The sequence below is a fragment of the Larus michahellis genome, chromosome 2 (genome assembly GCF_964199755.1).
Source record: "Larus michahellis chromosome 2, bLarMic1.1, whole genome shotgun sequence".
Taxonomy (NCBI): Eukaryota; Metazoa; Chordata; class Aves; order Charadriiformes; family Laridae; genus Larus; species Larus michahellis.
This window is the reverse complement of record NC_133897.1, coordinates 73,494,354-73,518,135: the sequence shown is the minus strand read 5'-3', so window position 1 is coordinate 73,518,135 and position 23,782 is coordinate 73,494,354. Positions and strand designations below refer to the sequence as shown.

At 39.6% G+C, this 23,782-nt stretch overlaps 3 protein-coding genes across 22 annotated transcripts in view; 1 reads left to right on the top strand and 2 right to left on the bottom strand.

The window, feature by feature from the left end:
* Positions 1–437, bottom strand: part of LOC141739168 (transmembrane protein 14C-like) — a 7,048-nt gene extending 6,611 nt beyond the window's left edge. The window contains exon 1 of the mRNA XM_074575910.1: positions 342–437. Within this exon, the coding sequence (XP_074432011.1) occupies positions 342–422 (81 nt within the window). The 5' untranslated portion in view covers positions 423–437. The remainder of the gene's footprint in view (positions 1–341) is intronic.
* PAK1IP1 (PAK1 interacting protein 1) overlaps positions 1–10,359 on the bottom strand; it is an 11,565-nt gene extending 1,206 nt beyond the window's left edge. Inside the window, exons 1-11 of one of the 6 annotated variants that reach the window (XM_074575890.1) lie at positions 10,224–10,359; positions 9,319–9,481; positions 8,194–8,314; positions 8,024–8,098; positions 7,343–7,395; positions 6,734–6,879; positions 6,547–6,644; positions 5,615–5,714; positions 3,399–3,525; positions 2,622–2,811; positions 425–515 (exon numbers count right to left, since the gene is read on the bottom strand). In XM_074575890.1, the coding sequence (XP_074431991.1) occupies positions 2,651–2,811; positions 3,399–3,525; positions 5,615–5,714; positions 6,547–6,644; positions 6,734–6,879; positions 7,343–7,395; positions 8,024–8,098; positions 8,194–8,314; positions 9,319–9,481; positions 10,224–10,286 (1,107 nt within the window). In that variant the 5' untranslated portion in view covers positions 10,287–10,359 and the 3' untranslated portion in view covers positions 425–515; positions 2,622–2,650. Of the gene's footprint in view, positions 1–424; positions 516–2,291; positions 2,812–3,398; positions 3,526–5,614; positions 5,715–6,546; positions 6,645–6,733; positions 6,880–7,342; positions 7,396–8,023; positions 8,099–8,193; positions 8,315–9,318; positions 9,482–9,601; positions 10,069–10,138 lie in introns of those variants that run through there. The other 5 variants (XM_074575889.1, XM_074575888.1, XM_074575892.1 and 2 more) reach the window with 5 other exon arrangements.
* On the top strand, positions 9,832–23,782 carry LOC141739166 (tRNA selenocysteine 1-associated protein 1-like). 15 transcript variants are annotated; one of them, XM_074575898.1, is made up of 11 exons: positions 9,832–10,130; positions 11,532–11,717; positions 13,152–13,232; positions 14,231–14,307; positions 14,404–14,534; positions 15,146–15,277; positions 16,260–16,379; positions 18,500–18,695; positions 19,335–19,380; positions 20,151–20,319; positions 23,644–23,782. In XM_074575898.1, exons 4-10 carry the CDS (start codon positions 14,278–14,280, stop codon positions 20,285–20,287), a joined length of 792 nt encoding a protein of 263 aa, XP_074431999.1. In that variant the 5' UTR covers positions 9,832–10,130; positions 11,532–11,717; positions 13,152–13,232; positions 14,231–14,277; the 3' UTR covers positions 20,288–20,319; positions 23,644–23,782. The 15 variants fall into 15 exon arrangements, with proteins under 15 accessions (XP_074431999.1, XP_074431995.1, XP_074432000.1 ...); XM_074575894.1 differs by lacking the exon at positions 23,644–23,782 and having other exon boundaries at positions 20,151–20,551; XM_074575895.1 differs by lacking the exons at positions 9,832–10,130; positions 23,644–23,782 and adding an exon at positions 10,429–10,578 and having other exon boundaries at positions 20,151–20,551.

Here is a 23,782-nt window from a genome sequence, read left to right as displayed (position 1 = left end):
CACAAGGCACCAAACATAGGAGGCCTGTGCTTTCTGCAAAATGGAGCTTTCTCTAGCTGCATTTTGAATTTTCCCATCTTTATGAATTAGCCTAACAGTGAGAAAGTGGAGAGCAGCTTAATTCCCTTGTTGGCCTAAGTGGTATTTAAACCTATCTCCCTGAAAAGTGCCACAACCGACATGAATCTAAGCTATACTGGATGGAGTTCCCTTTTCTGTTCAAGCTGTGTAATGGCTATGAAGTTCCAGTTTCACTGGGCTCTGTTTTGTAATCCAGCACTGTGGTTCCCCAAGAGGGGAAGGAGGAAGAAGTCCGCAGCTGCTGGCGCTACACAACTCACCTGGGGCCCAGCCGAGATGCTGCTCGCTGGCCTGTCCTTTCTTGCAGCTATGGCTCCGTCTACTCTACCGGTTTCAAGCATGCTCACCCTTCCTGACACACAAGAGCTTTCTCTCTGCTGACATCTCCTCTCTATCCGCACTGCTGCCTCTCCTCTATCATTCTAAGCAGTTCCCTAAGAACCAGAAGGAAAAATGTTCTGAAAAGGAAGATGTGCACAAGGAAATAACAAAAAAAAATTTGCCAAGTACTGCTTAGTAGCTGAGCATTCACTCAAGGTATAGAAAATATGAGTTTTCTCTGGACTTTTTTTGTATTTCACCTTAAAAGCTGTTAGGATTTGTCTTCTCTGTCTCCAGTTCACAAATTGTTCTGAGTCTCATGACATGCATAATTCTTTGTTACTGGACAGGAAGTTTAGATTTGTACAAATGTTGAATATTTACTTCTAAGTCTAAAACTTTGAACCAAAATTCCATGGAATTTCTTTTTAATTCTTAAAATTATGTGCAGACTGGATTTTTCCTGGTGCTCATGACAGCTTGCTTCTTTAATTATGATATTCTTGGCCATGAGCTCATGTATTTAAAAATTCAAACAATAAAAAGTGTTTTAGTAGTGGCAGCCGTTTTGTCAAGGACGTATGATAAGCACTATGAAAAGACATAACATTTATAAGTGAAAACACTTTACACGATTCCCTTATTTAAGCTTATACTTTGCAAGTCCTATATTTACCATAGGAGCCTGGTTATCAATTAAAAATCTGATTTGGTACCTTTCCTGACAAGTCTACAAACCATTTTCAGTCCTATATTATTTGCCTGTTTGTGTACACACACATTATTGAAGTTAAAAGCTGTGTAAGTTCAAAGTACAATTGAAATCCCTTGAATGTTGAATTAAACTGAGCTCGTATAAATCAACTATATTGAATATTCAGACAAGGCGTTGTGATCATTTATCTAAATAAGGGAAACAGTTACAGAAGATAAATACAGACACCCACCTCCAAGAGAATACCGCCACTGCCCCATGAACAATCTCATAACGGCACCAAGGATGCTCACACTGTTTCAGTGTCAGAACATACACAGAGATGATCTGGAGTTCTATCCTATTTTATATCCCTAAGACAGCCTGCATTCCTACCTCCAGATTTGGCTCAATCTTTTTTTATTTTCTCTGCCTTTCTCTTGCTACACAAATAAGAAGGAACCGATTATTACTGAAGTGAATCAGAATGAAGCATAATCCAATTACTCTTTGAAAACAGAAGAAATAATGACTATTGCAGTAGTGCAGAAAACAACATTAAAATGCCTTACTTTAAAAGAAATAAAGAGAACATTTAGTACAGCTATTTGACCTTGTTCTCTCCAGCTCAACTTTTTCTCCACTGTATATTTGCAGTTAAGACTTATGATAAAATCCTGTTCCCACTGACTGAGAACATCAGGAATTCAATTTTTGTTTAAGTGCAAAACAGATGGGTGACATTTTGTCAGCATGACAAACATTTCAAATGTTAGACTTTTCTTTAACAATACAGCTCAGATCAAGAACTTGAAAAAATACTATGGGAAGAGGAAAGAGAAGGTAAAAATCTTGTTGATACAAACTCTTCCACCTAAAAATATGTATCATATTCTGAACAAAGGATTTTTTCGGTTCTTTTACTGTAGATTTCAATCTTAAAAGCAAATGCTTTAAAAGGAATTAAATGCATGAAGTATGGACAAGGTAAAAAAACCCCAAACATTTTGCTTACAAAATCTACGTGTAACTCCATGTCAAGAACTAGAAAGTATGATTTTCTGCGAATGTATGAACTGAATGTGATCATCATATTTTAAGTAATTTAAACATATTCCTTCTTACAGTAAGAAAAGGCATCATGATAAAGGCAGATCATATTTTGAGTCAAATGAACAACTTTTCCACACTAAAATGAAGAAGTGTACATATTTTTAATATGCATTTATGTGAGACAAAAATGTAACAGACAGATGCAGCTATTTTTATAATTTTATCTCGCTTTTTCAGAGCCAGTTAAAAAGTGTATGCTATTGTTAATAGAAAAATATAAACATTACATGTTATGAATTTATTTTTGCCTCATTCACTTAGGAAAAGTTGCCATCTCTTTTGCTGCTTCCCAGAATAATCAGTTTATTAGGGTAAAAACATTCATTACTTTTAAACAACAGATCAGTTCGTAGGTATTTGTCCTGTCAGAGGTTTACATCGTTATAAACACTACAGCAACACCGGTATTTACTTTTTATTCAGAAGAGAAAGTGACTGCCTTCATGCTGAGCTATTCTGTTTCTTTTTCTTCTTTTGCAATGGAGCTTCCAACTTTTGCTTCTTTGGAGTAATTTTTCTCTTTCTTTTTGCCATTTTATCACTTTTATCAGTCCAACAAACTTTGGTTTTCCTGAGTATTGATGATATTTCATCTTCATTTGCTGAAAAAAAGCAAGAAATTATTCACCCTGATATTTATGTCCAGTCTTTGTAGTCTAAAATGGCACAGAGACTTATTTGTATCTCATTTTAAAAAATGAGTTATAAATGATTTTTTTATTTACAGTGGAATGTACCATTTATGCTTGTTTTGTCTGTGATACAAAAATATCTCAAGATAAGTATGTAAATAGATTATAATACAGGAAAAAAAACAGAAAAAAAATATACTAAGCCAGACTAAGTTTGATACCTAATTTTGTTTATAGAAAACAGGACATGCAGTTCTATCAAACTGCTTATTCTTTTCTATCTGTCTCAAAAGCTTCACAGTGTCTTCCTCGGTATGTTATTCCAGTCGAGAGAAATAAAACTTTCATATAATAAAGAGAGGCTTATGTCCTCCAACATACATTCAGCCTTGAGGTACTACCAGGTTGGTAAGGATACCTGTATCACTTGCCAGTGTTATATCCACAGTTCTTCAAGATACCAAAACTTTTTCCAATCCATACAGTAAAAACCTCCCGCTTAGTATATTCCATTCCACAGTCACATCAACAACCGATAACACAGACAGTTCTATTACCTTGAGATGATGTTGCAGCTTTATCAGAATTTTGTTTCACTTCTGAAGCTTGGTCAAGCCATACTGCAAGACACGTCAGTCTAGCTTTGGTATTGACTTCACACAGTAAAGACGGCACACCTTTAATCTGAAGATAATATAGAAAAAGTATAATTAAACATTATTTTATTTCTGAAGTATATGAAGTGAGAAAGCATCTTACTGCCCACCTTTCACTTCATTTCTGGTGCCCAACAATGTTTAGAACCAGAGGCTGTATACAGGTTAGTGGTCACATTGTTTCAGTCCTGTTCCTGATACCATTCCTCAGCAGTGGTTTTACAAAAAAACTTCCAATAGCTTTAAGAACCTATATTGATAAGCAAGATCAGTGGGTTTCAGGCACATGGGGCTAACTTTAACCTGAGGAATAACTAGATGAATAATAGAGCCACAAAAAAAAATAAAAATTAATGGTTTCAGAAGTTTCTCCAGAGTAATAGGTATTTTTTGGTACAGCCAAAATAATTTCAATTCAGTTACTGCATCAGATTCCTTTTCTCTCTCATAAAGACAAGGCTACTGATTAAAAGTAATCTCTTCAGAGTGCGTTTCAAATTGCTTAACTGCAATTGTATCATTCGGCTCTGGGAATACTTGAGCAACTATCTTATTAGAGATATCAGGGTGTCCTGGTTTCAGATGGGATAGTTAATTTTCTCTCCACTGGTTGCTGTGTTTCAAATTTCGTATGGAAGGAACGTCAGTAATGCATATTGTTTTAGTTGTTGCTAGCTGATGTTTATACTATCCAAGGACTTTTTTCAGCTTCCCATAGAAGCTGAGTAGAAGCATAGACAGAACAATGGCAGGGCCAATGGAATATTCCGTACCATAGACATCATGCTCAGTATATAAGTGGGGGTTGGCTGGGGAACAAGAATGCACGACCACTGCTCAGGATGGGCTGGGCAACCGGTTCACCAGGTGGTGAGAGTGACTTGGGTTGTGTTAATTTATCTTGCATATTCTTTTACATTATTATTATTATTATTGTTGTTGTTATTTTCCTTTTTCTGTTATTGTTCTATTAAACTGTCTTTATCTCAACTCATGAAGTTTTTTTCCTTTCCTTTCCTGTCCTTTTCTCCCTCTTCTCCCCGCCCTTCTGGGGGAAAAGGGGAAGAACTGTGTGAGTGGCTGCATGGTCCCAGCTGACGGCTGGGGTTAAACCACAACACAGGGGATAAAGTGTCACAAAAACATGTGCAGCATACCAGCATCAACTCATCAGAAACTACTTGTATTAGGATATTCTACCTCACAGAGCTGGACACAGCCGCCCACAGAGTTATACAAAGTTTTACAAAATTTTTCCTGCACAGGAAGAAAATCATACGTTTGGTCAAAATAAAGACAATGTTACAGAAAAAGGTAAAGAGTTCCCTGATCACTATGTCAATCATGTGCAAGACAAACAGAAATTTGAGATGAATGCAAAAGAGGGATTTTCACTAATCAGTGGGGGTGAAATTAAAACGGGCAAATACAGATGAGATATATAAAGTGTATAAATGTTGAGAGATATTTATTTGTACTATTCCAAGATACTTGCAGTGGAATATTACTAGGCATTAAATTTAAAAAAATCTAATTATGATTTTAAAAGACAAACCCCAGAGCAAACAATAAACACAGGAAACTTTAAAGGCAAGACGTGATTCCTTGTTGAACCGTGCTACTCAGAACTGTTTGAAAATACAGGAAATAAAAGTACCCAGTACTTTGTGTTCGAATTTTTCAGAAGGAGAACTCTTTCTGCCTAGGTGAACAACCGCCCCACCCCCCAAACCATACAGTTTGTATTTTTAAGAGAGTAGCAACAGTCATCAACATTACAAAAATTAGCAGTCCTTACAACATATATAACTGATTAAAGCAGTCATAAGTCTGGCGAGGTAGGTCTGAAGGGAAGCATGACTTTACATAAAGAGGAGATGAAATCTCCGTAACATCATCAGATTTTATAGTTTGTTTAAAAAAAAACACTACAAAGAGAAAAATATACAAGTGCACAAAAATATGTGCATAGACATATACATCTCTACTGCACATAACATAAGGAAAATCAAAACATCCAGATTTCAAGTAAAATTAATCCTTTATAAAAGAATTGTCTGCAGTTTTGGTTGTCTGATATTTTTCCATAAATGTAACAAGCAGTTTAATAGACCAACCTTATTAAGATCCAGATTCCACATTTTAATATAACCATCACTGGATGCAGTAACAATAACATTTTGTCCATCTCTTTCAAAACTATAGATATCTTTTATTCTGTGAAGAAAATGTAATACTTAATTACTTTACAGCATGGCAGTTCACTTCAGAACAGTAAGCTGACAGAAATTAAAGATGAATAGGCAACAGTCTAAAAATCAGTTTGAACAGAAAACCCACAAATGACAGGCAGGAACTTGGAACAGTAATCTATTTTGTGTGCTGTCATTTACAGTAAGAACACTTGCCTTTGCTAGGCTTGTTAGGATTCAATTCAGAATACTTTAATACTTTTAAGCACACACTATTAACCACATCAATGACATTTTAGCTAATGCTTTTGTGTTTGGATGAATTAAAAGCAGCATTTGGACAAATATTTGGTATTCCACAACAACAGAGAATATGTGATTACTCTCCTGTTGTCTGGACTGAGTACAATTGGTTTGTTTTATGTAAGCATTCTAAAAAGTCAGAATCTGTAAAAACTGGTTAACCATTCTTTAGATGGTCTTTGCAGGAAAATACTGGTACCCAATTTCAGAAATGCACAGACCCCATGAAGTGTGTACCTCTGTGTGTGTGTCTATTTTTACACACAGATATACACACTCTCTCTCTCATAAATTTAGAACTGTAATATTTCCAATTCTACCCCCTTGTTTCTATAACGTGCATGGACAGCACAGTACTTGTGCTCCTACTAAAAGCAAACAAGTCTGCCCCAAATTGTGACTTCAGTACATATATAAATGGCCTTTCACAATAAATTTCACTTTTTCACAAACCAAGACCAATAGTAAAATATGCTGAACATCACAACTCATTGAACTTCACTGAGTACTCAGCATTGCCATAAATATTTTAATAGTAAACAAATATAGAATACCTGTTTTCATGAGCTTTAAATTCACACAGGCATTTTTGAGAGTCACAGCTGTAGAACCTTATAATTTCATCATCTCCAGCTATGGCAAGGATAGAATTCTTGGAATGGGAAAAAAAAATGCAAGTGTGATTAATTTCACGTGTTTCAAACCAGTAAATTTCCCAGCACCTTTCTTTTTTGTACTTACTGTAATAAATCTAAGTGAAGAAATTCTCTTCTCTGTTGTGATAGTGCCAATGATTGAAGCTGTGTCAAGTTTGTAGATATCCACTTTATTTGTTATCACGGTCACATACTGCTCTCCATCGGGGGACCATTTAACTATGTGGGCATCTGTACACATTGATACATTTGTATCCACACGTACACAGGTTTTTTGCACTCTATATTGCATGAGAATCTAAAAGTAAGAATCTTTATAAGCTGTTAGACAGTGTTTTCTACCTGAACCTGAGAAAAATTCAGGAAAAAATCCAATAACCTAGAATAAGCAAGTAAAACTATGCTCTTAAATGTTTAAAGGTATATAAAGAAAAACAAAACAAAACACATTTATTTAAATGTCCTGACAGCAAATTTCAAGGAAAAAAAAAATCTTTAGTGTCACTATGTCTTCCTTTTGATAAATTATTATGGATATAAGCTTACATAGGCTTGCCTACGTGTGTAAAAAAAACATTGTGAAAGTTGCTTGCAATTAACCGACTTGTTGATTAATTCAGTCTACTTTTCTTTACAGAAAAAAATAAAACTATCTAATTTCACTTTTTTAGTGGATTTAAGCTGATCAACTCACTTTGCTTCAGGTTTTTGATAAAGGCTGATCGTCCTTCTACAAGATTCCAAGTTCTGAAAGACAACAATAGATAATGTGCATTCTGGTTAAAAACAGCACAGTGAAACTGAAGTCCTATGTGTTGACATGAGGCATCCAAAGAAAGCTTTTAAGCATCTCTATGAATTTTACTGCATTCTTAATGCAAGAGAAAATGATGACTTTATATATCGCTTGTTGAATTTGTGCTATTTAATTTATAAACCACTGTTTGCAATGCAGAGCTCAATACCAATTTGTGCTCTTAAAATAGCGTTTTTATATATTTGAAACATATATACAGCAACGTATACACACTCCAGTGAAAAATTACTTTTCTCACACTAAACAAAACCTGACAGCTTTCCGAAGTTTAAACAAATTGTGTTCCAAAATGCAAATGTATTTATACATCTACAATTGACTAAAGAGTCAGAGCACAACAATAAGCTAGGAACAGCAAGGACTATTTTTTAAATACTTTAAAATATTGCCGATACCTAGAACTTAAAAGACAAACCAATGGATCTTTGAACCATTTGATGTCCAAATAAGTTTATCAGTGTTACATGATCTAGTTTTAACACAGAACTGATGTTTGAACAATTTCCTAAGAGTTACTGAATTACGATTCTCAGCATTGCTTCATCAGTTTCGACTCACCTTAATGTTTTATCTGTTCCTACTGACAAAGCTAATTTCCCAGAAGGATGAATAGAAAGAGATGTCACGTGCCCCCTGACAAAAATAAAACATCGTATTAGCCACATATATTATTTACAAGGAAAACAAACAGCAAAATGTACGTGAATATGCAGATTTAAGAAACTCACTTATGTGCCTTAATGGATTTCAGGCATTCCCATCTCTTTGTGTTCCAGATACAAATTAGTCCATCTTCAGCCCCACTTAGTAGATGCGAAGTACCATAGAACTCCAAACATGTTATTGTACCTAGAAACACAAACTAGAGCTATTAGCAATTTTGTACATTCTGAACAGTTATCACTGAGAGAACATACGAATTAACAAAGAAGCTTCTAGATAAAACATGCCAGCTACTATCCTAGCCTTGGGGAAATCCAAATTATTTCTTAAGCATTTCTTCACAAAACCCCCGAACTTTCCTGTTATATTCATTCACTGATGTGTTCTATCAGCCGCCCTATAGCCATACACGTCTGAACTCCATCTGGTCTGTTCCCTGAAATGGCAGTATTCCACCACGGTGGCACAGGTGACACAGAGCTTCTATCAGTGATAAGGAATGTTCCTATGTCAAAGCCCTGCTCTTGACACACAGATGAATTTAGTGCACGTGCTGCTTCCCACAAGCAACAGATTTATCATACGTGAGTTGAACGCAGGTACCATGTTCAGTCTAGCTCCGGGTACTTCTTGGTTATCAGGAGAAAAAGGACAATTGGGGCTGAGCTACAAATGACCCCACACGTTTATCTGGATGGCCATTAACCAACGTATTACACAGCTGTAATTCAGAAGGCACATAAAATGGTCATTGTACAAGGTTAACTCTTCTGGCAGCAGCAACCTGCTCTCACACACAAACTACCTCTTGTGTGGCCCATCAACATCTGTTACAGGACAAGGACATTGGGAAAGATGGTTGTTGGGAGTCAGCATGGTCTAGATAAACTGTTCTAGTAGAACAAAAATGGCTCACGAGCCATTTGTGGGCTGTAAGTTCTGAAACAGTTAAAACTAAAAATAATCAAAAGATGCAGCTATATTTGTGGGCTAACATTCCAAATTAATTTTGGATATTTATGCTCGAAAGCTTACCTTGATTGTAGCATCAGACCATCATGGCTGCAACAGCATCACTATTAAAGACTTATTAAAAAAATTTTCAATTTTCTTCTTGTGGCAAGGGCCAGTTTTTCTTTCAGCTATAAGTTTCCATCACTAATGCATTTTACAAAGAAAAGCTCCCTTACCATTGTGCTGCAGCAGGGCCCCATGTTCTATCTTCTTTTTCATGTCATAGATTTGGATTGTCTCATCCCTGCTCCCAGTGACCACGTATCTGTTATTCACTGCTACTGCTGACAATGAGGCAGAGTGGGCATGATGTGTAAAATCAGGGACAACCGTCCAGGACTGTAAATGAAATGCAAAATAAACATTCAGCTTCGTCATCCTGTAATTTTATTTTATTTTTTTAATAAAGCAAAACTTGAAAAAGTAGAATGTGTAAAATGAAAAGGAGTTATACTTAGCTAGAAGTTTAATGGGATCTTATTGAGTTAATGTGCTGTTAGGAGATTAGTCCGAACGATTTAAGTGTGCAAACCGCCTCTTGTAATCGGTGTTGGGGCTTAGATGAAGCCGTATGTGAGCAAGTATCAGCACAGAGAGAAACCTCATGGACAACGTAGGCGGATTCTCCCTTTTTCCACCATTGCAGGCTGGAGACACGCCTTCCACCTGGCTCCGGCCCCCCTCCCCCCGAAACAATGTGGCATCCATCCCCTGCGCAGCTGTTTATTCTCCGCTCCGCGCTGACCGTCGGAGAGAAACGAGCTGGCACCACAGCCCCCTCCCCCGCGCCCCGCTTCCCGGACCTCCAAGGATCCGCAGCTCCCGGTGGGCCCTTCCCGCCTGCCCGTCCCGGGGCAGCGGGGTGTCGGTGGGCTGCGCCGGCAGCGAGGGGCCGAGCCTGAGGCTGCGGGAGGCTGCCCCGCCCCCGCCGCGCTTTAAAAGCCCACCCGCCGCCCAGCCCCCGCCGCCAGCGCGGGGAGACGAGTCGGTGAGTACCGGGGCGCGCTCCTCTTCCTTTCAGGGCGGGCGTTAGGGTGCCGTTAACGGCCGCCGCGCGCATATTCCCTCCTTCCCTCGTTACCTCAGCGGGCCGAGCGGCGAACCCGAAGAGAACCTGCTCGTAGCAGCCCGCTACCAGCTCCATCCGCGCCGCCACGCACGGCGCCAGCTCGGGGGCCCTGCCGTCGTCCGTCCTCCGCCTTGCCTGCGCCGAAGCCCGCCGCGCTGGGTTGGGCTGGCTCCGCGGCTGGCGAGCGGCAGCGAACCTTCTCGGGGAGAGCCTGCGGCCTCCGCCGGGGAAGGAGGGACCGGTGGGGAAGGGGGTCGGCGAGGGCGCGAGCTCCGCGGGTCAGGCGCCGCGCCGGTCAGCCCGGGCGGGGGGGGTCCTCACCAGGGCGGAAGCGGGGCTGGCGCCGCTGCTTATGGCGACGGGGAGGGTGAGAGACGTTAGTGCTGGGCTCGGGGCGGTGGTGGGGGGGAATGGCGGTGACTGAGGCTGCGGTGTGGGCTCTGCCAGCGGGAAAGGGGGGTCTGAATCTGTTTACGGCGCAACGGGAGTGAAGGGGGGCCTGCCTTCTACCGGAGCCGCCGCCTCACGGGCGGTTGGGCCTGCGGGGCGGGGCGGCCGTTGGGCCGGAGCGCCCCCGCGCCCGGTGAGCCGTTGGTCAACGGCTCACCGGACGCGGGGGTGCTTCGGTCCAACGGCCCCGCTGCTGGCCGGGCGCCGAGGCCCTCAGGGTGCCTGCGGCCTTGTTTTATTTCGTCGTGTTTTTTTTTTTTTTTTTTTTGGCCCTTATCGCGTAGCACAATAAACGGGAAGCGAGGCCTCGGCGCCAGCGCGGCCGCCGCGGAGGGCCGCGGCCGGGCGGGGCGCACTTCTTGCTGGGCGCCGTGGCTTTTCCCGTCGTGCCGAGTGGCTGATAAAAAAAAAAATAAAAATGCGTCACGGCGCGGTGTGGTTGCGGCTCGGGCCTTGAGGGCCTGATGGGCGGCTCGGCCGGGGTCACCGCGCCGGGAGATTTCCCCCAGCCCACCGGCCTGACCCGGCTCCTCTTGACAGCCTAGTTAATGCAGAAAGGTGGCGGCTTGTCCTGTGTTTGGGTTCGCGCGGGCGATTTTATTCGCAAATAGCTTGCACCACTTGTGGGGTTTTTTTTTGCCAGTACAAACATAATAATAAAAACATGGAATAAGCGGGTTGGTAAAATGCACGTGTAATCCAGTGAAGGGGGTGTTTGAATTCCAGAGGTTAAAGGTGCCCCACTGCTTAAATGATAAACCAGCTGGGTCTGTAGCTACACTTAAGGCAAGTGTGTGTGTAAAAAAAAAAAAAAAAAAAGTTGATATGTGATGTTCTTAACTGCTTTTTAAATATTTTTTCTTTTCCTAGTGAAAACATCAAGAGGTGACAGTCAACATCAGATGGTGAAAGAGTATAAAAAGGCAGTTTCACATAGAAGTCTGTGATAACTGTGATTGAGAAACAGTTGCATCACTTGCCTTCTGATTGTTTCTTGCAATAAAACTGCTTTGTAGTGCATGCCATCTTCTGTTAAATCTGCACAAATACAGAGCGGTAAGTTTAAAAAAAAAAGCATTATGCATCTGTAAGCTCAAGAATTAGTATTTCAGTGCTTAGAGCACAGAGGAGTTTATGGTTATGGAAGAGTTAATTTCCTCTTAAGGAAAGTAATGGTTGACTTAAAGGAACATCACTATGGATATTTCTATTAATAATGACCTCATTTAACAGGAAAAAATTGCTGCTGATAATTCTTTATAATGAGCACAGTTAGGTTTAATAAAAGGGCATATGCTAACCTTACTGATATATGCCTGTATTTAAGGGCTTGTTTGTACTTGACTACCTTTGTGGCTTCAGAATGAGCGTGGGGATGAAGTGCATAGTTATCCTGAATAACACCATGCATGGATGCTCTAATTATGGTATATGGCTCTCCTGTGTTAGGTTAGTCTAATCCATTTTCAGAAGTAGTGCTCTGAACTGTTCCCCTGTGTGGGCAAGCCTTTAAGGCATTACCAACACTCTGTATTTATTGTATTATGTGAATGTGGATTTGACTAGCCAGTATGTAAAACATTACATAAATTCTTGTATGGAAATGAGGATTAAAACTTCAGCACTAAGTGTGTGCATAAAAGGAGCAATGCTGGATGTAAAAAGTCAGCAGTGGTGAATGAACAGCTGCGTATAGGAGTAGATGTAAAATATTTTGCAAGTGAAGCTTTTCTGCACTGACTTATGTTGGTTGGATGACTAGGGGAAAAAAGCTTAAAAAAGTATATGAGACTTAACAAAGAGGTACATACCTCTTCAGGAAAGTGTGTCCACTGATTTAGTGATAGCAGTAAAAGGTCATTCGTTGTTGCTAACTCACTGGTAGTGAGGGAAACGTGTCTATGGAAGAGGCAAAAGAGTTCTCTTTTGAGAGAACCTAAGAAAAGATGCAGAGAAAGATCACATTTACTGTACATTCTTCCCTTTTTATTTCTCTTCTTTAGCACAGAGGAAGTACCACTGCTTGTTTTCAGCTGTGTAATCTGTGGTACATGCAAATCAACTTTAAATTTGGCTAAAAGGGGAGAAAGTAAGGGGTTGTACAAAACATACTGAGGCCTGTATCTTTGCCTTGTTTTTAACTATTTTGGAACATGGATCTTCTCAATTACTATGTAATGTGTAGGTATTTCAGAAATAAGTATAAGGTATAGATGACTTAAAAGCTCTCTGTAATTTTCTGGTGCTTTGGACAGTGGGAAAGCTTGTGGACTATTGAAGTTTAAGAAAGCGAAGATGACTTCTAATCATAATCCCATTGGCTATATGTCCTTTTTATCTCCATTGCTTTAGTAGTGACAAGTCAGAACTTAAATTTCTAAGATCTGAATTAATAATGTTAAAAACCTAAGGTAGGGTGAACATCTTTGAAAGTAACTAATCTCAAGGTTAAGATTCTTTATCTTCTTGTTCCTCCCCCACATCTTTCAGCTGAAGGAGTGCAATAAACTCAACCTGTGCAGCTGTCGTCTTCAAGAAAGACAGAAGAGAGTTTGAAGCATGGCAAGCCAGGTAAGATAATTTGGTCAGAAATTCAGGCTTGCAGTGCCTAAATGGATTCCAGAACCATACTCAGAATTCCTAGTAAATGTAAAGCTGAAATAGCTAGCTTTCTCTGAGTTGGGTATTCTTTTAGTCCTATGATTTCTTCTGGTAATGTGGTAATTGGTGGCTGTCCTCTGGACACTTAATTGTATCAACTGAAGCAGGTTGGGGGCATAACATTAAGCTTTGCAGTTTGGATTATTTGAGCATGAGTTCTTCTGAAGGACCTTGCACGTAACACTCTCTATAAGATGTATGTAGAGGTGTTCTAGAGGAAGAACATTAAAGCCTGCGTAAGTAAAAAATACTGCGAAATGCCATTCTTATTTTTGGAAATCCTCGTTCTTCAGAATCTTAAGTGAGGGAGGCAACCTGTGTTAATACGGCTGTTGTTTCCCTCCTCTTTTGTGTAGTTGACCCACTTCCTTTTTTCATGGTGTTTTTTGGGATTTTGGTTTTTCTTCTGGTTTTTTTTTTGAGAGGCACTTTTTATGCCTCTCTCTTCCTGGCCTTCTGTCTGGGTGTGAGTTTTCCCTCAGCCAAGCTCTAGTGCCTGTTCCTGGTCTGCTTTCTCCTTACGTTCCATTAATCGGCCTCCTGTTGTTGTTCCTGGCCTGGGAGAGTGACTCACAGCTGGGTAGTGAGGAGAGGCATCTCACATAGGAGAAGAAGAATTCCTAGGTGAGGAGAGATAGGGACAGCTGAGATCCCCTCTAGGCAAGAGTGGTGATTTCCCTGCCTCTTCATCACTCGCACCGTGCTGCGGCAGGGTTTTTTTGAGTCCTGGAGCTCAAGTGGAACACAGTCCCATCATGAAGATAACTAACATCTAGGATTGGCCAACATCGAAGGGCTGTCTGCTTTTTCCCTAATTCCAAGAGGAAGCTGTCAATCCTTTAGCCAGCTTGACAAGTCAGGGGAATATGGCTGTTCATACAATCCTTTGGCTCTGTTATTTTTGCCAGGCGTTTTCCCCAGAGGCTGCTTTCCCTCATGGGAGGCGGAGGGAGAAATGGGACCCCAGGCTTCTTTCAAGGGCAAGGTGAATATGGGGAAATCACCTGTGGTGATGGGGAGTGGGAGGGAGGAATGTAAATGAGGCTAAATACTATAAAGGTGATTTTTTTTCTCCCAACAGGACTTAATGGCGAAAAAAAGAGAATGTCTCCAGGCCTACAGCTGGTGGAGAACACCACAGAAGAAACGGAAGAAAAAGAACAAAATAAAACCAGGAAGAATAGAGTTTGTCCCTAGTAGTAGCTCAGCCAGGTAAAGATCTTTTGGAAAGAGAAGCTCTGATGCCTTATCTGTTTAAGTTGATAGTGACCAGTGAGTGCCATGACTTACTTTTAAAATCCTGAAATAGCACGTCTGGTGCTTATACACTAAGTATTGCTTATGGAAATGTATTGCCAGTAGAGTAATGAAGGTCGTTTTTGTAGTTCATCTCTCCCATAATCACTGAGAAGTGGTGGCAAGATATTGAACCGTGGCTGGAACTTGAGTTAATAGTTTTTGTTGGTATTCTTGTGCCCCATGCTCACCCCCCTGCCCTTCCCCTCCCCTCCGACAATTAATTACTTATTTTAAAAAAACAACTTCTAAAAGTGTGGGGTCTTTTTTTTTTATAAAATGGGTCTTTGAAATGCTTTTTTTACAAAAGTAATAGAATGGACCCAGAGAAATTGAGAACTTTATGCTGGATTGATGGCATTGCAGTTCTGTACATTACTCGCGCAGTTTTGCAGTTAGTAACTCTCTTCAGATTTCATCTCCTTATTTATACAGTGATAACTATCTCCTTATGTTAGGTATCTTACTATTGCAGTCAGCTACCTTAGTCTCAAACTTGACAATTGCTCTCTTTCATCTTTTTAAAGACCAGATTATTCAATATTTGTTGGGGAGCTTACTCCAGAAGTGGATGATTTCCAGCTCTATGACTATTTCCTAAAGAGGTACCCCTCATGTATTGACTGCAAAATAGCAACAGACCTGCTGGGATATTCCAGGTAATGCCTGTGAAAATTTGTAATGCTGTCAATATATTTGCTTCTATAAGTAATATATATAAGAGCTTGTGTTGGAATAGTTTCTGTATCTTCTTCAGAGGCAGGAAGAGAGATTAGTCTCTAGCATTACTTTTTTTTTTTAACAACACAAATCCTTGCATTTCTAAAACTTTCTGGTTAGTTAAGCAGTTAATGTGATAAGCTTCAATTTAGCCATATGCATATCTGCATGTAAGAAGTTAGACAGTGGGAGAAGGGAGTGCTGTGCACTAAAATCTGTGCTACTGTGCTTACTTACAGCAGCATGTCCACTTAGTCATCTGCATTACTGAAGACAAAATAATTCCCTTTTTACATGTGTGAGAAAAGCAATAAGGTGTGGGAAGTCTTAGGGGGGTCAGGAGACTGAACCTATTAATACAAGTAAACAAAGCCTTGCAGAAGTTGCACTGGCAAGGCAGTGAGTCAAGCAGGGATGAGCAAGTTTGCTGTTCAAACAATACTGGCTGTCATAGACTAATTTGAGAAACTTAAAACGAGTATAAAAAGAATGTTAGTGCCAAACAGTGGTAAGAGTGGGTTGATACTAACTGATAAATTAACTGCTGTAAATGCAGAAATACGGAATCTGATGTCCCTGCTCATGGCAGGGGGGTTGGAAGTAGATGATCTTTAAGGTCCTTTCCAACCCTGACAAATCTATGATACTTAAGCAGATAGCCATTAAAATGTATTGTCTTGCTGTCTCTCAGCAAGTTACATCTTAGTGCTTATTAAAGAACGAGGTTTTGTGCTTCTGGCCCAAGTTTTTAATTTGGTGAAAACATCTTCTGTGCGTTTGCACATGCCAGAGAGGTTGCTTAGGTAATAGAAGCTATAGTAGCTGCTATCTTCTATTTTTGTAGAAGACAGAAATTGAATTCATTAGCTTTGTAACTGTTATGCATACTAGAATTTGTTTTTTCCCTTTTGAAAATTGTAGAGGGTATGCCTTTGTCAGATTTGGTGAGCAAGGTGATCAGATGAGGGCACTGCAAGACTGCCAGAATGCACCAGGTCTGGGGGGAAAACGAATCCGTCTGAGCATAGGAATTTCTAAAAGGTAACAAATGAGTTGTGCATTGATTCAGTAATTCTAAATAAATCAGATTCTTGTAGCTTTGCCTTTGTAAAGTCTGTGGCCCTTGCTAATAATGGCTGTACACACGATGCATTCTACAAAACCAAAAATACAGAAGCATTATGTTTTGACTCCCTGGATTCATCAACCTCTTTCAGGATTGCTGGCGGGAATCCAACTCTTGAGTCTAGCCAGAGAATGTAATTTGGGCTTAGCTGCTGTTGTAACCAGACTTAATTCTTATAGTAGCCAAGCTGAGTGCATTCATAAATATTTTCCAGGATTGGGCCTGAAGAGATGGTAGAAGGGACAACAAGTGTGTTTGTATGCTAGGGAGCTTTTCTTCTAGACCTTTCTCTCTAGTTCAGGCAAGGTAGCACATAGCTAGTTTTACAGTAGGCTGGTGGAGGAGGAAAAGCCAAAGGGAGATGTTACTGGGACAGTTTGAGAGTACAATTCTTTGCTTTTCAACATATTAGTGCAGCAGGCAATTTAAAGTTGATTGGCTTTGAGAGGGTTTTTTACTCTGCCGGCTCAGTTCCTTCAGTTATTTAAGGTAATTCAAGTCTCTGAACTTCAATCCCAAATTTCATAAATTCTGATCCAGGATACAGAAAAAATAGAACTTTAGATAAAACAATTTCAGTGTATTCATGAGGCTAGCTTGTATGTTCTGTTAAATAGTAAAAATAACAGCTTTTGTTTCTCTTTACCCTATATAATTCTGCAGATGTTGCCTCTCTGATTTAGAGTGGAAATGCTCTTACCCAAGAGAGCACTGTCCAGAATTGCTCTAAATTATTTTGAAAACAAGAAGAGGTCACAAAGAAACAGGTTTCCTCACTTCTGCTACCAAGAAGGATGTAAACAGTATTTTCAGATTTTTCTTTTCTACAGAGATGTATGTAGGAGAGAAGTTGGAAGCAGGTGGCTTTGAGATGTCTAGTCATTTGTTTACTACAGTAGCAAGACAATAGAATACCTATTTACTAGAATGTATGTGTAGCTTTACAGTAATAAAACAAATGGAATGTAGGTATTAAAATACACATCAGTAATCTATCTGTTTCTGAATGGCTGAGTACTACGCTCTCCTAGTGTCAAAACACCCAGCTGTCAGAGTAGTTAGTCACCAAGTTGTTTATATTGGAAACTCTATTTCTGAGCTCCTTCAGTTTGTGTTCTTGACAAAAAAGCTTAGATCTGACTTTTCTGTAATGAAGTGGAGGTGCAGACAAATCGGATTCTTGCAAACACAGGAGGTGTGCCTGTACATGATCAGTGTAGAAATGTCTAAGCATAGAGGATATTTTGGAACGTGCAGCTGGGTTATCTGAATGTATTTCATGTAGTGTATCTCTGTTTTAGTGCAGATAACACTTGTGCATTGACTCTTGTCCTTCGTGTGAAGTTTTCCCTGAAAAAAATCTACTCAGGAGAGGGAAAGTAGTGAAAACTAATCAACTGGCCCTTTGGTCTTAAGAACCAATGACTTTTGTCATTTTCCTACTGATTGGGCTTCATACTGAGTTATGGCAGTGCTGACTTCACCTGACAGCTATACTCTTGACAACTGTTGAATGCTTCATTGACTAAAAGTACAGCAGGTGCAGGTAGACATGGCGAACTGGCAGGCAGTGTCAGATGCTCCTCTGAAACAGACAATCTGACTTCACTCCCTTGTTTCTGGAAATAAGGTTTCATATTAACCAAACAAATGATAGAAGGGATAATTAAGACTGAATGCATCTTTAAAGCAGCTGTGCTCGATAAATGTCTCTGGTCTTAATACATCTTTGTGCTCTGCTAAAAACTAATTTATCAGTAGCTTGCTTATACAGATAGCAAAACCACTCGAATACAGGCGCCATGGCTCAGGTTTAATCCAGAAATAATTACTTTTGGTATTGGCCCAGGTGAGAGCATTTGCTTCTGTATAAACATGAGATCTTGTGCTTGACTTTGACTGTTGCTTAGGCAACTACTTAGAAAATCTTCCTTTTAAACTTTGAAGTGTGTAAACTGGCAAGTTGTTTAACTTCAGAACTGGGTTTACAGTTTATTGTACTCAAACTAACTGTATATAACTTTTCATGTTTCAGACTTAAAGCAGAATTCCAGCGGTACCAGTCGTACAACTATAATGATTATTACCAAGATTATCAGAACTACTACTCACAGTGGGGTTATGATCCTTATGCTGAGTACAACTACAGCTCCTATGCTCCCTATGACAGCATGCAAGCTGTTGGAGACTGCTCTTTAGGAGATGCTGTTATGGCTCCAGCTGTTTTTGAGGTAAAGATACTACACGCTTGCTTTAAAGGAAAAAAAAAAAATCACAAATAATAAGTTATACAAGTCTCGTAAGTCAGAGCAAAAAGATGTCCTAAAACTGAAATCATGCTTTCTGCTTAGTGTGGAGGTTAGAATAGCAGGCTTCATTCAGAGGTATCTTTGATTTAAGTGCTTAAGTAGTGCCTCTGTAGAATTACAGGTTTATACACCATTATTTGTTCATATATGCCAAATTACAGTTTTGACAGCATAATTGTGTAGGCTTCCTCTCTTCCTGTTTTTCTGCTGTACTTTGCTTCAAGCAAATTAAAAAATTAGTGTAAGATAGTCTTATCTTAGATCACCCAACTTACAGATTGCAACTTCCAGAAGTCCCTTCCAACCTGAACTATACTACAATTTTCTTAAAAACAACCAACCAAAAGAACCCCCCAAAACCACCACAACAACAAACCAAAAGACTCAACACAACCAACAAATAAACCCTCCGCGACAAACACAAAAATCCCCTCTCTTTTATGTAGTTGTGGGAGGAGGGAATGATTTGGGACTACAGACTTATTTTGGATTTGTGATGCTTTCTGAAATGGATTATGATGACACTTACAAGACTTTCTTTTCTCTTTGTTTTTTCTTCAGGAAACTGCAGCTATGACTGAAATCAATGATGACCTAATAACTGAAGGTAATGTTTCTATCCTGCAACTTGAATTTAGCCATACTTGTGTCCTTTAACAATACAAGCCAATGACTATTGGATGAAGGATATCTTGGAAATTCAGCTGATGTATTTGGATTCTCTATGGGTTACAGCTGAGATGAGACAGGATTTTAAAGCTGATAGTGTACACCATGTCAAGTAGAATGGGACACGTTTCACAGTAGGTTTCTTGTAACTCTGCCTTCATTCTCATTCCAAAATCTTCTAATACAGGATTTTTCATATCTTTTGTATTGATCCTGCTAAGCATATTCAGTGTTAAAGTCATTAATAGGCAAAAGCTTCATTTTCCAAACCCTGAGGTAAACGCTTATGTTGCGGGTCCTAAAAGGAGGATTCAAGTTGTGCTGAATTGTTTGGCCTGGAAGGTTTGCAGATAGGTCCTTGCATAGAGACATCTCTTGTTAGTGTTCAGAAACATTATCCCACATAACACAAATTGTAGTAAAAATGAATTAAATGTAATTTGGGAGAGTTTCATGGTTAATTATTGTTAAATCTGCTCTTTATCTTGAAATACTAATATAATCCTAGCATTCTAATACACAAATTCCAAAAGAAGCAGGACTTTTCTGGTTTGTCTAGGTGAGTTTCTAGGTGAATAAACATCTTATTACATTTACTATTAAATCTATTAAATTTAGTTAAAACACATTTTATTAGTCATTTATGGCAGGTTTTTGTGTGCATGCCTCAAGACCTGACACTTGTACTTACCAGGCTTTTATTTTCAGATCCACAGCTTTACTTGGATGTTGATGAAATGAACAGACAATTTATGGAGACAAGTGAAGAACTCTATGATTCCCTCATGAATTGTCACTGGCAACCTCTGGATACGGTCACTTCTGACATCCCCCCTGCTATTTAAGTGTCTTATATAGCATGACCGTTATGACCAAGGTGCTAAAACTACATTTCTTCTACATTACTCTAGATCATAAGTTTTAAAGCACAATGATAGGTTGGATTTTTTTGCTATGCTTTTGACAGTTTCTGTAATCTTTTTTTTTGATCATCACTCTACTCTTGGAGCATCTTGAAATCATGTAAATATTCTAGAAATGTAAAGAGTTCAATGGGGTCTAAAGATAGACTTGCCTGTGTAAATAAAACTTTGTTTCTGCAAACCTGCCAGCAAGGGATTTTACTTACATATGTGAAGCACGTTCTCTTCTGGCTTGTGGAATTCAGCTGAGGCAGTAGGGGTATTTCATCTGTCTTTGGTATGGGCATCAGGAGAGTAGCAAAAACTAGCTCTCGTGGATTTCCAAGTTACCTAGGTAATCTTTTGCTCTCTTGGTATGCTTGCTTAGATTATCTGTGTACTTGGGAGAGACTCATGGGGTTTGTTATAGGAACGCTTGGGCCCACTCTTTCTCCTGCAGTCATCTGGTGCTAACTGTACTACTGTTGATCTGCTAGGTCAGCTAGAATTGCTTTATCAGTACGTTATTTTAAACACTTTCAGCTGCCATAGCTGCAAGCATTCCAAAGATTAAGGTTGATCCCTACTGACAATTTTATTCCTGCCCTTCTTACTGTTAGTCTTCTCAACAGACACTTTACAGCAAAGAAACCGGTGTAACATAAAACGTGTTCTTAAACCTTAAAAACTCTTGTAAAAATAAATTTCTGGTTCAAAGGAGGAAAAATAACTCATCAGGAACAAAAAAAAAACTATCTTAGTAACAACTCTTCAACTAAGTTACGTCTCTAATTTGTTCACTCTTTGTGTTCAGGTGTTTTATGATGATGTTATAAAATTTCAGTAGGATGACAGTTTTCAGTATTAAAGGAGCTAGGGGAGATGGCAGTGTGGGAAGTTCTGCTTTAAGCTAGCAACTTCTGAGTGACTTCCTCTAAACTGTTCTCATCTTGAAAGGGTGATAGCATTTTTTCAGTCATAGGAACTACCTAAGCCCATGTGTATGAAAAAGTATTTACTACTTCATGTACATAATGATAAAATAAGTGAGGCTGGAAACGGAAAAATACTCTTCCAAGGAAAATAGCAGGATTTATTGTAGCTAATAGCTGTGGAAGCTACTAAAGCTGGTCAAAACACTTTGGTACTGCCATGTGTGTTCTGGGGCCAATCTGAACCATAATTGCTATGATGGCAGATAGGAATAAAGTTCTCTGGCTCTTTTATGACTTAATGTAATTAAAGTGGTGATCATAACCTATATGCTATTCTTAAATTTAAAACAAATACTGTATTGCAGAGTGATGACTCGGCACCAGCAGGTCACTTCTGGCTGCTGACCAGAATCTCCCTCTTTTCTCTTCGCAGTGTAGTTTCAGATAGGAATATTTTCAAAGTTCCACCCATGAAATGCAGATGCTCTAAAAAAGAAAAAGCTTTTGGAGTACTATAGGAAGTTCATTCTTCCTGGATTTTGTGCAGATGTACATGTAGGAAGAGATAGAAAGAAAACAACCCCCTCATCTAGGTGGGGGGAGTAGCATCATAGTTTTAGCAACTGTTCCCCTGCTTTGGGGAGAGCTAGTTGCAGGGCAGTTAGAAACATGGATTTCTTGGGTGAATGTTTCCCTTGTGTGAACTGGTGGGTCTTTGGAGGGTGATGATAGGGAGATTATTAATGTGAATGTGACAGACAGTGGAATAAATGAAGCAAATAGAATCTGGGTGGGAAAGGGGGTACCTGTGTGTATGTATGTAATTCTTTCAGGGGACTGCAGTAGGGAGAAAAATCAAGATACTAGATGCAGGCCCCTTGAATTTGGATGGGAGTGTTAATGCTTTGGAACTGTATGGGATTTGATGCCACTTCAGTTGTAGTGCATAGCTCTGGTGCTTGGTAGTACAAACTGGTCTGCTGAGCAAAGGGTTTTGTATCTAGCAAGTACCATCACTGCAAGCAGCAAGACAGCTTCCAGGTCTGTGCCTGGGTTATATCCTGCTCTGAAGTGGCTTGCATAGCATCACTTAACACTGTACTTAAGTTGCAGCAAGGAATTTGTGGAAACCTTTTGCTGTGTTATCAGTTAAAAATGTTATGCTAAGGATGGGCGTTGGCTCAGCAGAAATACTGTGGACTATCTGCTGATTTTTGGCATTCAGGAGGTTGATCAATGTGTGAAGTGTGTAATGAGGGGCCCATGTAGCTGTGTTTTCACTTAGTCTGACGCTATTATCACCACAGTACATAAACCTCAAAAAAGCCACAGTCTGTAGCCACCCCATTTATGCAGATTTTACCTATTAACAAGGTCTTTGCATCGGAGGCTGTGTTCCCAACAGGCATGCACCTTCTGTTTTGGGCTTTAAAGTGCCTATGTATAGGGAAAACACTGTTTATGTAATGCAATGGAAGAGGTTGTTTGGGCCATTAGTTCTCCAAACCTGAGAAACATTGGAGGTGTATTTTCTTCCAGTCAATACACAAGAAAAATGAGGGAAGAGAGTGTGTTGATTGCGGCCCATGTGACACTTCTAAAATAGCTCTCTGACCTCTTTTTTCTGTCTCCTGAGCCTTACTAGCCAATTCCTCTTCCCAGTTAGGCATATGTGCGATCAAGGTGATGTGCACATTCTTTACTGTGAAGGGATACCGACTGCAGGATTTCTTCCTATCGGTGTGTTCCCCGTGAATGCCAAATACAGGAGAAAGTGCGTGCATCAGAACTGTTAGAATGCATTGCTGAGGCTTTTTACTGAGTACTTAACAGTTGTTCTACAACTATCAGCCTGCATTAGCTAGCTTATGCAAAGACCTGAACGCATCATGCAGGTGCCTGCTGTCAGTTCTACAAAGGTCTGATTGCAGTGGGAGCATTTAAAAAAAAAAAAAGTCTTAGAAGCAACTTTTTCAACAAAATGATATTTCACTTTTTCCAGTTGTTTTGTCTCTGTTTTACCCAGCTGAAATGTAGTTGGTTTTTGGTTTTGTTTTTTTTTTTTTCAGCTTGATGAAGGTTTTTTTGCAAGAATATCTAGTATTGGTTTTAGAAACTCTTCATTGTGCCTAGCTGCAATAGATAGTGCCTTTACTCAAAACCTGATAATTTCTTCAAGAGTAGTAGTGGTTTTGTTTTCTATCACCTCTCTAAACAGAAAGGCTTTAGTAGGGTGGTATGAGGTGCTACTAATCCTGCAGTCAGTGAACAGGGAGAAAGAAACAGGCCAAAAAGGGTAGGGAGTACTTAAAAGGGTACAAAAAGGTTAAATAGTACTTAAGCCATGAATGTTTCTTTTTGCAGGGATGCTCTTGGACCAACAGCTTCTTTCTAGCGCTACCTCAAAGTAACTTGCAGATATAACTCACAGGGAAGATTGATCAAATGGTGATGATCCCTATCATTCTGCTGGATATATATATATTTGCCTTTTGTTTTGTCT